Here is a 15045-nt window from a genome sequence, read left to right on the forward strand (position 1 = left end):
TTATGAACGCGGGTTTACCTGCGGCCCTCAGATAGCCACCTAACGGTGCCAAACGGTTATCTGTGGGTTAACGCCTTGTGCGGGAGTGTTTTTGTCCGGGGTGCATACACCGTGCCTTTTTCAAGGCGCGTAACAGCCCCTCCGCTTCCTCCAAGTCCTGTGCACGGCCGGGCCTCCTAGTAGGCACGTATTGGGGAGTAGGTACGCCAACTACTCTCTAGCAACCGGCTAAACACAGGTCCACTGTTGGACGGGTCCTGTCACATCCGTAGGGGCTCTTATACCCAATCTCCTACGGGCTGGTTAGGTCGGTGACAAACCACACCTCCGCTATCACCAGCGGAGACACACCACATTGTAGGGTAAAATCACTAGCTTAGGTACTCACCTCACTTAGGCAAACTAGGTACACACACCCGTCGTCAACCTGTTGGCTTCCCGCCTTCAGAATGGCGTCCGGGGATCCACCCCCTGACATAAGAAGAATTCTGCTCTTTCTCCAAGAGCGCTTCCCCGACGCATTGCGGGCTTTTAACGAGTCCGTAACCGCGGATTCACCGCGTTCGCCGTCGCCATCGCCGCGTAAGGCGAAGAAAAATGCCTCCGGGAAGGCATCTAGACCCGTTACCCGATCTCGCTCGCGCTCGCGCTCACCACTCCCTGAAGTGGGAAGCGCCAGCGATGAGGAGACGGGACAAAATTCACGCCCCTCTTCGGTCATGTCGACCCAATCCGCTCCGGCGGTAACAGATGACGAAGCCGCATTAATCTCATCTTCCGAAAGCGACGGCTTTCAAACCGTCGGTCGGAAGAAAAAGCGTTCGGCCAACGGCGGTCCCCCCGCCAAAAGTCCCACTCAAGCCGCCAACCCTCCGAAGAGGGATCTTAGTTCCCTATTATCGGGAAAACCTGCGCCCCCCACCCCCGCGGACCGCATTAAAACCCCCCCGCCCGTATACGTTAGGGACAAGGGTGCCTGGCCGGCCCTTTCCAAAATTCTCGACACAAAGTCGATAAATTACAAGGCCCGAACGCTCAGGGATAACCTTTGCGTTCAGGTCTTTTCATCCGACCACCATAGATTTTTAACTTCATACCTTCGCTCTGAAGGTATCGGTGGCCACACCTTCCCCCTACCCGAGGAGCGCGTCCTAAGGGTAGTCATTAAGGGCATCCCAAAGGAAATAGACTCCGGGATAGTCCAATCGGACCTTGTCGAGCAGGGATACCCCGTAAGGGATGTATTCCGCATGCTCAAGAGAACAACTAAAGAAGAGTACGACATGGTACTCGTTGTCCTCGATCCCACCCCGAGTGGGAAAAAGATATTTAGCCTGAGAGAGTGTTGCAAGCTCTCGGGGCTGAGGGTTGAAACCCCCCTCAAACATTCCTTCACACGACAGTGTCACCGCTGTCAACTCTACGGGCATGCGGCCCGTAACTGTTTCGCTAGGGCACGGTGCGTAAAGTGCCTAGGCGACCACGGCACGGCGGACTGCAAAAGAACGCTTCCGTGCGCTGAGCCACCGGCGTGCGTGCTTTGCGGGCAACAGGGCCACCCAGCGAATTATCGTGGGTGCCCTCGTGCCCCCAAGGCGCATAAGCCGGCGTCTGGGCGCACGGCGGGGCGCGATGCGGTCCGTCGTGGCGCGGGAGCAAAGCCCACGTACGCGCCGGCCCCACCTCCTAAGAATAGTGCTTGGACCAAGCCCCCCGTTACGGAGGGCCCTCCCCAGCTCACGTCAGAGGCCTTCCCGCCTCTGCCAACAAAATCGGCAGCCGTGAAGCCTTTCCAGGCGCCGGCGCCGACCCCCGTCATAACGGCGAGGCCCACACGCAAGGTGAGCCCTCCGGCTAAAGCCCTCAGCCACACGGCGGAGGCCGCCGCGGAATCAGAAAAGGTCCGCGACGCCTTAAATCTCGCGTTTAGCATCGTAGACGCGTTAGACATAGACGCTCTTGTCGCCTTCTCCGAGGCTTTCAAATCCGCCAATAACGCGGAAGACAAGAAGCAACTTGTAATCGAGCACGTCCAGCTCCTTAAGTCCGTGCGACAATTTGCAGACTCCACCACACCGCAATAGCTACGACCACGTCTAGGATCAAGGCTCGATCACTGTCCGTAGTGACTTTTAATGCAAACGGTTTCAAGCCGCAGGCAGATTTGGTTCGAGATTTCCTCGTTCGCCACCAAATAGATATTTTCCTAGTACAGGAATCTTTCCTCAAGCCCAGCGTTCACGCTCCCAGATTCGCGAATTACAACGTAGTGCGAAACGACCGACCTACGGCGAAAGGCGGTACGCTCATTTATTATAGACGAGCGCTTCACTGCTCGCCGTTAGACCCGCCCTCCCTTACCAATATAGAGTGCTCTGTGTTGCGCGTAGCCATGACCGGCCATCAGCCGATTATTATCGCGTCGGTGTACCTCCCTCCCGCCAAGGACATACTAGAGAGCGATCTCAGAACCCTGTTTGCGATGGGCCCCTCGGTCTTATTAGTCGGGGATCTCAATAGCAAACACGGGGACTGGAATAGTTCAAAACAAAACCCTAATGGGTTAGCCCTCAATAGGCTTATAGACGTGCTCAATTTCAACGTCATTGCCCCCATACAACCGACTCGCCGTGGCATAACAGGCAACGGCCTTCTCTCAACGGACGTCATAGACGTAGCGGTTTTACGTAACGTGGCACTACAGCCGCGAAGCGTAGAGACGTTACACGAGTTAGACTCGGATCACTTCCCGGTTCACTTTGAATTCGGCCCTCCTAACACTCGAGAGAAGAGGTTCAAGTCCACTGTCGACTGGCAGAAGTTAGACGAGGCCCTCAAGCCCGCCGACACCTCTGCCCTCCCAAATGTCCCCGACAATTTAGTCTCGTCCGCTCACGCGTTAGACGCGATCTCCTCGGTCACTAATCACATTCAGACCAAGGTCGCCGAGTCGTCCCGGAAGGTCCCAGATGAGTTCGCTCAACGCTGGGAGCTTCCCCCGGACGCGAGGCGTCTATTGACCGAGAAGAACGCGGCGACTCGCGCCTTCGCCAGAGCACCGACCGACGAAAACCGCAGAGCACTCCGCGCCTCGCAGCGCCGAGTCAAAGAGCGCATGCGGGAAATTAGAAACGAACGCTGGGACCGTCTTACCAGCGAATTGTCACCTTCGCACACGGCCTATTGGTCTCTCGCGCGTTCCCTAAAAACCGACACGGTGGCGTCCATGCCCCCTCTCAAGCGTCCAAATCTGCCTGACGCATTCGACGACGACGAAAAAGCCGAGTGCTTAGCCGTCAACCTAGTGGAGCAGTGCACCCCGTATCTCGATCACAGCGACCCGGCGCACGTCGAACACGTGAACCGCGAGGTCGAACGCATCGTAGCACTGCCCCTCCCTCCCGAGCCGCTCCCTCCTACGTCGATCGCCGAGGTCAAAACTCTAATAAAGAGTTCACTGCCTCGTAAATCTCCAGGTCTCGACGCCATCTCGAACAAGGTCCTCCGGTGCCTCCCGCCCCATCTGATATGCCTACTAGTGTCCATTTTCAATTGCCTCCTTGAAAACTGCACCTTCCCGGCGCAGTGGAAAGAGGCCATTGTCATTGGTATTCACAAACCAGGCAAACCCCGTAACAACCCCACCAGTTACCGCCCTATCAGCCTTCTCAATACGCTTAGCAAGCTTTACGAGAAGGTACTTAAAAAGCGCCTCCTAGACTTTGCCCTAGATAAGGGGCTCATTCCCGATGAGCAGTTTGGCTTCAGGCCGGCCCACTCGTGCGTTCATCAAGTCCATCGAATCACGGAGCACATCCTCTCCGGGATGAATAGCTCCCTGAAACCGAGAGCCACGGGTGCGCTCTTCTTCGACATAGCGAAAGCTTTCGACAAGGTCTGGCACAACGGCTTGGTTTACAAGCTCTACCACCTTAATGTGCCACTAAGACTCGTGCGTATCGTACACGACTTCTTGTCCGACCGCTCAATGCGCTATCGCGTAGAAGGAACGTTATCGTCTCCTCGCCCCATCATGGCCGGAGTCCCTCAGGGCTCGGTCCTCTCGCCCCTTCTGTTCACGCTGTATACCGGCGACATCCCTAGGGCTCCCAATGTGGAGCTAGCCCTCTATGCCGATGACACCGCTCTCTATACCACCCATAAAGATAGAGGTGTCATTGTGGACAGACTCCAGACCGCTACCACGTCGTTAGGCGAATGGTTTCGGAAATGGGGCTTCCAAATAAATCCCGAGAAAAGCGTAGCAGTTCTCTTTGCCAGGGGCAACCCCGGTGCTAACGCTAGGGATAAATTTCACCTCAAGACAGAGGTAACCCTATACGGGCAAGCCATTCCATGGCAAAAGTCCGTAAAGTACCTAGGAGTCACGCTCGATAGCGGCATGTCTTTCCGAAAGCACATAGCCGCCGTTCGCAAGAAGGCCCATTTTGTCCTCTCTCGCCTTCATTTCCTCCTAAATAAAAGGAGTCAAATGTCTCTCAGACACAAGGTCACCCTGTACAAGGCCTGCATCCGACCGTGCATGACATACGCTAGCGTAGTCTTTGCGCATTGTGCCCCATCCTATATACACCGGCTACAGGTGCTTCAGTCGCGATTCATGAGAATCGCGACCGGTGCGCCCTTCTATGTGAGAAACGTCGATCTCCACCACGACCTGGAGCTCCCTACCATAGCCCAATGGATGAAGTTGGCTTCCACACGCCACTTTGACAAGGCTAAACACCATCCCAATCCGCTGGTGCGTAATAGCATCAACTATTACCCCTTCCCGACAAAAAAGGCTCGTAGGAGGCCCCGACATATACTAACGGATCCGGACGATCCAATTACTGTAGCAAACAATAAATTAAATGCCGCCCGCGCGGCCAATAATAAAAATAGCCAATCACAGATTAGGGTAAAAAACCGCCTTCACCGGGGAAGGCGAGGACCTTTACTTCGCACTTCGCTCACTACAGTGAGCTTCCGTCCTGCCCTTCAGGCGATTGACCGCCCCGCGACGGCCCAAGCCGAGGTTCGAGTCTCACAGGAGACGCCCTTGCGCTAGCCGCGGGATAAAACGCCATTCTGGCCGAGCTACGCTCGCCAAAACAGCCCGAGCTGAGCTGTAAAGGCCCTTAAGGCCAACAGCGAGATTCCATTCTCAAAAAAAAAAAAAAAAAAAACTTCGCGCTCAATGGATGACATTACTAAAACGTCATTATTTTCCCCTATGTACAAGAAATTAAGGGTAGCTTTTGCTACCAGACAGAGCTATGACTATTGCTTCTATTTCTTATCATTGGGATAATAAAGATTCTTCACATCCTTTATACATATTTCAAGAAGTTCTATAAAGATTCCTTAAAAAAAATAGTTTTAGAAAAGTTATTAAAAATATTAAAAAAATTATAAAAAGAAAATAAATCAAGTGTAAAAACTTTGCTCCCTGTGGCAGTGTACCTTTAACATTTCTTCGCTGTATTGCCATATTTATTCGTTGAGCGAGGAAAGCAGACCAGCTCTGGCGTTAGTGAACTTTACAAAAAATATAATTTTATCTTTTAAAGTAAGTTAGGCTTTAATTTCTCTAGAGCAAAAATTGCATACAATTCACGATTGAATATTTCCGCAAGGCTGACTGGCTATCAATTAAAGTGCTCTTTGCGTAGGACATCCACCATAGAACACCAGCTTGATCTATCTTGGACAGCTTTGACTCTATAACATGGTCCGCAAGGTCCCAAGGCAAGACACAATTCTCAAGACACTTCGTCTATTGGGTCTAAGAGCTTTTAAATTTATAACCAAAATCGACAATATACAATATAAAAGTCTTATTAAAATACGTTATTCATTTAATTAATTTTCAGACATAAAAGGTCCATTCATAAAACGGGAAACATAAAACGTACAGTAGCGCCCACTAATTGTAATTTACCCCCGTTAATTAATCGTTGGCAAACAGGGGTGGGTTTTTACTGTGTTTTTGTGTCATTAGAACGTACGTCCGACCTATATTTTTGTGCTTAATTGATAGTGTTAATATTACTAATTAAGACTGAATAGCATATGTGATTCGACGGTTTTATTAGGTATATATTATGTTTTGAAAAGCAATACTTATTTTTATTCTTTTATTTATCAATGAAAGACCAATTGTAATAAAAAAAAATTGATTTGATTTGATACCTTAACAACTGCCCAAGGAATCGCCCAAACTAGCAATATACTTACTTCATTTAAATCAGGATCACTACATGTGTGTAGACAAACGTACAAAAATGAGCTTTATTGTTAAATTTGAATTAGGAATGTATGAATTACTTGGAGTCCGTAAAATCTTCAAATATTATCTAATTCCAATAATATAAATAAAGTCTGGTCTCTCTCTGTCATTCCCATACCATACCACTTATTTATTTAACATACTTCTAATTTTTAATAATTTGTCCAATTAATTAAACGCCAGTACCCCGGTTAAATCGCTATGTGTCAACCTTAACTCCCATAATTACACAGAGTTAATAATTTCAAAAATGTAAGCCTTTAAGTTAAAAAAGGAAACGCTAAACTGATGTCATAACGTCTTGTTTCTTAAATGTTGTCTCAGATGTTTTAAAAAGCATTCAATATTAATATTTCGACATTTTACTGTATCGACGTTACATCTTTGTGTCGGATCCAATTGAGAGTATAAGGAATTGTACTCCATCATTCAAATTTTTCTCTTGATAGAACAGTGAAAATACAATTTAACCGAGAATCAAAATTATTTCATTATGAGACTGGCTGGTATTTAAAAAAAAGTGTATGAATAAAATACATTTTACTAAAAATAATATCGCTTCATATAAAAAAGTATTCGCAGTCGGTAGGATTCGAACCTACGCTCCCAGAGGGAATCTGATTTCTAGTCAGACGCCTTAACCGCTCGGCCACGACTGCTTGTAAATTATGCCTGAAATACTTCATAAAATAACGACGTTGATAAAAATATTCAACATAGTATTTTGTTGCTCATCAATGTACGACATAAAATTAAATTATTTTACAAAACTGAGTGGTTCATTTTTCTTTAAATTACTAAACCCATTTTAATGAAACTGATTTAAATATACTTTTTGGGTCGCACAGTGTAAGTGATTAAAATCAAGTAGATTGGCGGATCTTAAATTTTTCCTGAAATTCGTAGACAAATTACAAGCAACAAAACCTTACAGATTATCAACATTTTATAAGCCTGTAAATATAAGCCGTCTATAAAAAAATATTGTTTCACCTATTATTTATTGCCTCTATTGGCGACAAAACTACTAAAACACAAATTTTTATCATACAGTTTTTTTTTTTATAAAATAGGGGGCAAACGGGCAGGAGGCTCACCTGATGTTAAGTGATACCGCCGCCCATGGACACTCTCAATGCCAGAGGGCTCGCGAGTGCGTTGCAGTTGACCGAACACTAAATTTAATTAGATAAAATACAAGCTGTACCTATAAATACCTATAAATTCAGACTCACAAATGTGCCTTGTAATGGGATATTTCCAGTTCCAAAATTTTTGTAACCCATTAAGGCTACGTCACCCATACCATTCGAACGTCTTAGAAGTTCTTTAGAAAAAAAGGCAATATTCAATATAATCACTCGTATATTGTCATAATTAACAAAATATTTACAAATATACATAGCTACATTACATATACATAGTCTTTATGTACTTACACAAGAAATAAATTATCTATAGCGTTTATACATGTCTTCATAATTTTTCGTACAATTCTCGATATTTTTTACAAGTTTTACTAAGACGCGCCACATTTTTTTAACTTCAAAAACTCAAACTTACTTCACATATAGGATAAATAAAATTAATAATTTATTAAAAAAAGAAAGATTTATATAAACATATTAAAAGTTACAACAACCTTCGTCGCAAAATTTTATGCTGGCTACTAATAATACTGGTACAAGGTATACCAAATATGGCGTGTCTGTAAACCGTTTTACCAAAATGCTAAACTTTCTTAAGATAAACAGATAATTTGATTAAGATTTCTATTGGGTTTTTCAAAATTGGCACAATTTTGGCACTTAATATATAGGATGGGTTCTAACACCACCTGGAAGGAATACTGTAGAGAACAATTATTGACTGAAGAAAACTAGAGAATTATTTGCATTAATTCCTGCAGAGTTTCATCATCGGACGTCGAGGCAGAATTCCATCCGTATCCCCTCAACGTCCGTCGTTTCACAACCGAGCGTATTTTAAATCAGTTTTCTACTACGATTTAAGGTCCTTAAAGAAAAGTATAGCAATTCTTAAAACGCCGGCAACACACTTGCGAGTGTTTTGGCAGTGTTGATACCGTATCACTTATCCTCACGTGAGCATCCTGCCAGTTTGCCCCCCGTTCAAGTAAAAAAAACTTATTTCTGTTTTTTTATAATTGAATTAATTATAACAATGAATGGAAACTAGTATTATAGCTAATATTTAAAAAGTCAAATGATTTAGCAATTTTTGTTTTGAGGATAGTCAAAATCTAATCCACTTTCGACAGGAATCACACATTTAAACTATCGTCTCTTTCCTTTTGAATTTACGATGAAAGCGTTTGTTAAAACTGTTCGATGGATATATTTTTATAAATTCAATTTAATATGTATTAATTAACGTGACATATTGCATCCAGCATTACCCTTCCAAATGGTTCCCATTCCAAACAATCATACATTTATATTGTCTTGTACTATTAAATTTACAATATTTGAGGCACATCAATATTTATTTACATTTATATCTAATATGGCAGTAACAAACCACATATTTTTGCTTGAGTTCTAGATTAGGGCGAAGCGCCAAAATTTCTCTGTGTCAATTGTGTCGTTCGAAATTTTTTACATACATTGAAAAATACGTTATATTTACCGAATTAAGGATCCAAAGCTATACTTAGCCTTTTACGTAACATATTTGAATAAAATTCAGTTTTTACTAGACTCACGAGTGATTGGAAAATATCGTTAGACTTTAAACTAAAAAGATTGAAGTTATCATTTATTATTTTAACAATGGAATGGATTTCATAGCTTTGTGCGTGAAAAGTCAAACGGCGACGTTGAACGTTTGACCCAAACCTACCAAAACTATTAGATCGGTTTATAAATAAATTCTTTAAAGATATTTTTAAATTATATATGGTCTGCATTAAAAACCACATTTCTTTCAAATTATGGATATCGTTCATACATTCGGTAAGCATATCGTATTCTTATCGTTCTTTATTTATGTATAACGTAATTATTTAAAAAATCCTTATTAAAAAATTCAATTCAATATTTTCCCCATTTTAAATCATTTCTTGGACACGACATTAAGTATGTATATGTGTATTCAGAAATATAATTTAATTGTAATTTTCAAGCAATTTACACAGAGATTCTTAATGCCTTTTATCTGTACCAAGAACAGAAGCAAAAACACGTGATGATATCTATCTTACACTATCAGTCTTACGGCATTATCCTGGGCCTTAGCTCTCAAAAGGCTTCAGTTATATGTCAGATTCAAGTACGTAGTGCCAAAAGTCACTGTCATAGCACTGTCTACGTTAAAAATATTTAATTTACCGGTTGGTAGAATACATCCGTAGTTACAATATAACAAGTGAATACATATGGCGTTATAAAGCCGGCACCGTGTCGCCATGGTTACATACACAGTAACCATGGTTACAAAGAGTCTGTTTAATAACTAAAGAAAGCACTAACGTGCATTGGTCGAATAAGATTTGTCTTGAAAACTGTATTATGAAAAATCAATCGCAAAGTGCTACAGTTACAGTAAAACCTTACTTAGGCTAAGGCCATTGGTAACGCACTGACACTTCACTATTGTCTTTGGTTAAACATTCAAGTCTAGACGAATCTCGTAAGTTGAGCGTGGAAGTCACGTAAAAATATTTGCAGTTGTGGAAGCGTTGGTCTGTCGTCTGGTGACATCGCCCAGCAGTAGGCCATTACTGCGAACCTGTGGATATGAAATTATTATTAGTATGTATAATTAAGGCCCTATCCCAGCACGAATTGCTGTGTCAGTGTCTCGGGGTGGATTCCGGTACGCGATGGAGAGATGGAGAGCTGGAGCGCTGAGGCGCACCGGCCCGTAATAACAATTAGTTTTGTAAAACATTAAATTAATGTAATTTTATCATTTTTTTTTTCTGAAATGGATTACTTGAGTTGCGATAAAATATATCGTGTAAATTTCAAAATCATGTTCTTTATACATTTTCGTCATAAAATGAATTCAAACTGTCAAAAATTGCCTTTTTTTTTTCTTTCTATCCAGCGAAGTAATTTAAATCGTAAATCGATCGATGTACTTTTTTGGAGTTTTCTGCAAAAACCCGTCATCTTTTAGTCCATACCAACTCCAGGGAAATAAATACAGAAAACACAACTTTCTCTACAGCTGTGATACTTTTGACATTCAACACCCTTTTGTCTTCAGGCACCGTGATCGCAAACGTAACGTAAAGCACGCGAAACGTCGGAAAAATTTAAATTTAAAATTATGTAATAATTATAAGTTTATAATAATACAAATAACTTTAATCCGGTTTAAAAAAAATTGTTTTCTTTCAATGTATAATTAAATCATCAACGAATCAGAAACAATTCGATAAACAAACTAATTTAAAAAAATTGATCCGTCATTAAAGCAACAACTGCAAGATAAATTATTTTTTAAATCCTTTTAATAATTTTGTTAGCCGTGTAGTCCTGTTTCAATAGCCGATAGATTAGTTGTGCTATTTGTTAAATTATTGTCTTATTCAACCAACTATCAAATACCAAAATTTCCACATTGTTTTTGTATTTTATATAGTTAAATAAGCCTTTTTAACAATTATCCGACTTGGTTTATGAATAGAAAATCAAAATTCCTAAATAACTTTCATTAAATGTTTTGTATGTTTATTTATTTTCCCAAGTTATAAGGGATTTTACACGTATGAGATAGGGTAGGTTAATATTATGTTTTATGAATCTCTGTACTCACAATTCGTCCGGACAATTGGCCGGTTGCTGCAATCTATAACCATCTCTCAAATACGCAGCAACTTCAAATGGATCGACTTCCGCATATGGCTGATGTGCCAGCGTCGTCAATTCCCATAGAAGTACTCCCAACGCCCACACATCTGATGCTGGACTGAACTGCTTCTTTGAGAGTGTCTCAAGAGCCAGCCATTTGATGGGTCTGTTTTCATTATCTCCTAAACAGTGGTAGTCAGCTGGGAAGAGGTCTCTACATAACGCGTTGTCACCTATCATGACACGTAGATTCTCGTCAACTCTGTTAACAAATATTTATTTGGAGCATATTATATTAAGCAAAGCTATGGTGTTCTTTATGCATTAAAAAAATCAGTGGCGCTAGTGTTAGAATATGGTATATTTTCAGATTAATCCATATAGATTTCATTTCGGAATTATTTTGAATGATTTCTAGATAAAATAGAAGATTTTAAATGTTCGTTTAACCTTTAAATTATCAATAAAAAGTTAGTTAAACATTGACAGAATCGAACAAGTACAACTTTTAATCCAAATATTAAAGTAAGGTCTGAAAAGCTTTCCTAGGAAAGAGCTAAACAAATCACAATTCATTATGCAGTACACATTACTTTACAGGAAGCTTTTACTTACACGCAATTCCTTGCAGCGATGTCCTTATGCAGTACGTGTTGCGAATGTAGATAGGAAAGTCCATCTAAGGCGTGAAGTGCCATTCTGACCACGTGTTGAGTTGTTAATGGAGGGGGCGGAGCACCCGTTGCCCCACCTACTGCAACTCCTCGACACGCTAATAGGAACTGCTTTAGGTTTCTCCAGGTTGGACCCCAGGGGTATAGAATGAATGGTGCCGTCTGGTCTTCAATGCTGACACCCAGAACGGATAGGACCCGCTCGTGATGAAGCCCGTACAGCATGCAGCCTTCTTGAAGAAGTAGTGACACCTAAAAGAAATTTTCAATAGAAATATATGGCCCAGTGAAATGGTAGGCTTACTTTGCAAGATTGCTTGGAGCATAGCAGTCATCGCTCCTACAAATCTAACAACAAATGTGTAATCTTTCGTCAGTAAGATTTTGATCTGGTCTAGCGATAAAGAAAAATCTTCAACGAAAAATAAATGAAGCTTCGTTACATTAGCCAAATACTTAATAAAGATGCTATTGAATTTACCTGTACTTGTGATGCATGTTCAGCCACAGTTTTGACTAACACTTCTTGTTCCCTGCCATCTTCGTCTGCGTATGTTCCTCTGTATACACGACCGAATGTGCCTTCCATCGCCACTGATCGTAGCCTTACTCGACATCTTTGTATTGTCAACTCTGCTATTCTTTGTTGTAGATCTCTAGCCCTTTCTTCAGCAGCAACCGGTGGTAAAGATGTTGGACGCCTATAGCTTGTATAGCTAGCTGCAGATTTGCAGGAAGAGTCTGGTAAGAACGCGTGAGCATCTTGCTCATCGCTTCTTGCTCTACGAAGTTTCCTGGCGCGAGCTCGACAAGCCACTGCTGCGACCGCTGCTAAAATAATAACTCCACCAGCACAACCAGCCCCAGCGTAGAATATATCAGCAGAAGTAGGAGCATGAGGGGCATTATCGACTCTTACAGCGGGTCGTGGAGCATCTTTTAGGCATATTTTACGTCTTCTAAAATGTAATGTCGTGGATGATGAACCAGTAGAGATGTTAAGGGCGATGGTGACGTCCACTTCAGCTGCTACCGTGTGTGTACAGGGCAGATCCACTTGCCACGTTTGTGGTTCAGTTGGCACCAGGCCAGTACTTGGAATACTGAAGGTTGGCGGGTGTAAAGCCTCGGGATGAGAGATGACATCCACTCGCAGCGTGTATGGTAACTGTGAACAAGCATTATATACATATTAGTATTCATATTCTTGTGCGTATATAACGGTATAAAAGCAACGTGACAGTAAAAGACACTACGCCTAAAATGATTAGATCGTGTTTCCACGTGGTGCCCACACCCCACAGGGGGCAATTTAATAGTTAAGGGGAGCCCCCCTTCGAAAATTTATTATTTTTGATTATACGTTTTAAAATCTAATAATTGTGTTTCGTTAACAATTTCCTAAAACCTATTATTTCTTACGTGAGCTTACTTTTTTAGATATCAAAAAATATGTACTAAAGGTATAAGAATTTTACATAGGCTAAGGAACCTAAATGGAACAATAAAGGTTTAGGAACTGGGTCAGATAAATAATCCACCTTTACGTAAACAATGAACTATTAAAACACGATTTGTAAGTTAATCTAACATAAAACATTGCGTAATAGTTTCGGGCGCAATTATGAAAGGGTATCATTAAGACAAGAACAAACAATACTTATAAGCCAGCATAACGAGGTAGTTATTTGTGTTCCAAGCACAGATCTGACTAATCACTGGCCGGTAACATGAATGTAAGAGCAAACAGTATTCGCCGCGGGCCCTTTGCCGGTCGGCCGCCTCCTCACGCATGCGGGGATACGGAGGTGCGACAACATAGCCTCTAATTAAATATTAGTTAGTCGGGCAGCTTGTACAATGGCGCGATCATGCCCTCACTTCAACAAATATTTGCTTAGCGCGGTCAAAAGCGCCGCCGCAGTAAATAGGTAGTCGCAATCATAAACCTACTGAAATAGTAATTGTAGCGCGCATACAAACGATGCGCTTGTTAAATGTAATTTACACAATCCAACGTAATTATTACCGTCTTTTTATATGGCATTGTAAATCTTAAACTTGCAAATGTGTCCTAAATAAACAGATGGTTGAAGTTCAGTGAACTCTAAACGGTTATATGGTTTTTTTGCGATAATTCTAAGATATATTTAAAAGGAATAAACTAAACACGTTTTACAGTACTGATCATTCCTGGGGTCATGCTTTCCAGTCCAGCCGAACACCAATGCTTTTATGAATTAGGAGTAAACCGCCTATAACCCAAAAATCGGAGGCATATGTCTGATCACCGACTTTTAAATGCACATAATATTTAGTTAAGGATATAAACTGTCTGAGATAACTTAATATTTGCATAACAAGCGATCGATTTTAACATAAAAACAACATTTATTGTTATTCCGTACGTGTCTGCCATCAATAATACAATCGTCGTATAAGCTGTGGATAAGTTTAGGCCGTGAGAAGATAACTTGGTTTGTATCACGTATTTATGAGACGGCGATATTTTTTTAATAATTTAACTTTAAAATGTACTATATTAAATAAAAAGTTAAACCGTTTTGTATTTATTTAACTAGATGATCCGACACACTTTGTCCTGTCTTAACTATGAATATTGATTACCAATATAATAACTCCGATAAAAGCATTTGTTTTAAACGATATTCATGTTTCTTACGTGCTCTTTGACGATATTTGCTACACGCATTCTGGCAATGTTATGTCTAACGCCATAAGGTTACATCAAAAAGTTTCAAAAGCAAAAGCGCTATGCACTGAAAAAAAAATGTATCGTAACAAGTCAGGTTTACCTAGAATGTAAGTAGAAGTAAGTATTCTTAAATTTTCCATTTTTCAGAGCACTTTTCTTAATTGTTTAACTCATAAGAACCTTCTCCTGACAATAACAAACAAACACAACAAAAAACTTATACAAATAAATTAGTTTCAAGTCGACTATGAATGTCTTGTTTGTAGATTAATACGAAATAAGAATATTTCTCAAAAAAGTGATTGTAAGATCCTTGGACCGACGCTTAATGACCAGAGACCGGACTCCAGCGTCTCGAGAGAAATCAATCGTACGAATCTACATGGCTTATTGTAAACCAGCGACCAGCCCCGTCAACCGTAACGCGTTAACTTCGAAAAATTAATACCTAAACCTGATGATACATTTTCGATATTGGTCAAGCGAACATACAGCGCAGCGTTCTTGCTTTTATATAATATAATAGTTATACATATTCTGTAT

At 41.7% G+C, this 15045-nt stretch overlaps 1 protein-coding gene and 1 non-coding gene across 2 annotated transcripts in view; both read right to left on the reverse strand.

Moving 5' to 3' along the window:
• Window positions 1-6869: 6869 nt before the first annotated feature.
• On the reverse strand, window positions 6870-6951 carry Trnas-aga. The gene has a single exon. It is a non-coding gene; the product is annotated as a tRNA-Ser (tRNA).
• A 752-nt stretch (window positions 6952-7703) lies between these two features.
• The window catches only part of LOC123714365 (tyrosine-protein kinase Drl), a 38794-nt gene continuing 31452 nt past the window's right edge, over window positions 7704-15045 (reverse strand). The window contains exons 3-6 of the mRNA XM_045668597.1: window positions 12268-12954; window positions 11728-12038; window positions 11078-11374; window positions 7704-10042 (exon numbers count right to left, since the gene is read on the reverse strand). Coding sequence (XP_045524553.1) covers window positions 9931-10042; window positions 11078-11374; window positions 11728-12038; window positions 12268-12954 — 1407 coding nt within the window. The 3' untranslated portion in view covers window positions 7704-9930. The remainder of the gene's footprint in view (window positions 10043-11077; window positions 11375-11727; window positions 12039-12267; window positions 12955-15045) is intronic.

Source organism: Pieris brassicae, chromosome 9 (genome assembly GCF_905147105.1).
Source record: "Pieris brassicae chromosome 9, ilPieBrab1.1, whole genome shotgun sequence".
NCBI classification, from domain to species: domain Eukaryota; kingdom Metazoa; phylum Arthropoda; class Insecta; order Lepidoptera; family Pieridae; genus Pieris; species Pieris brassicae.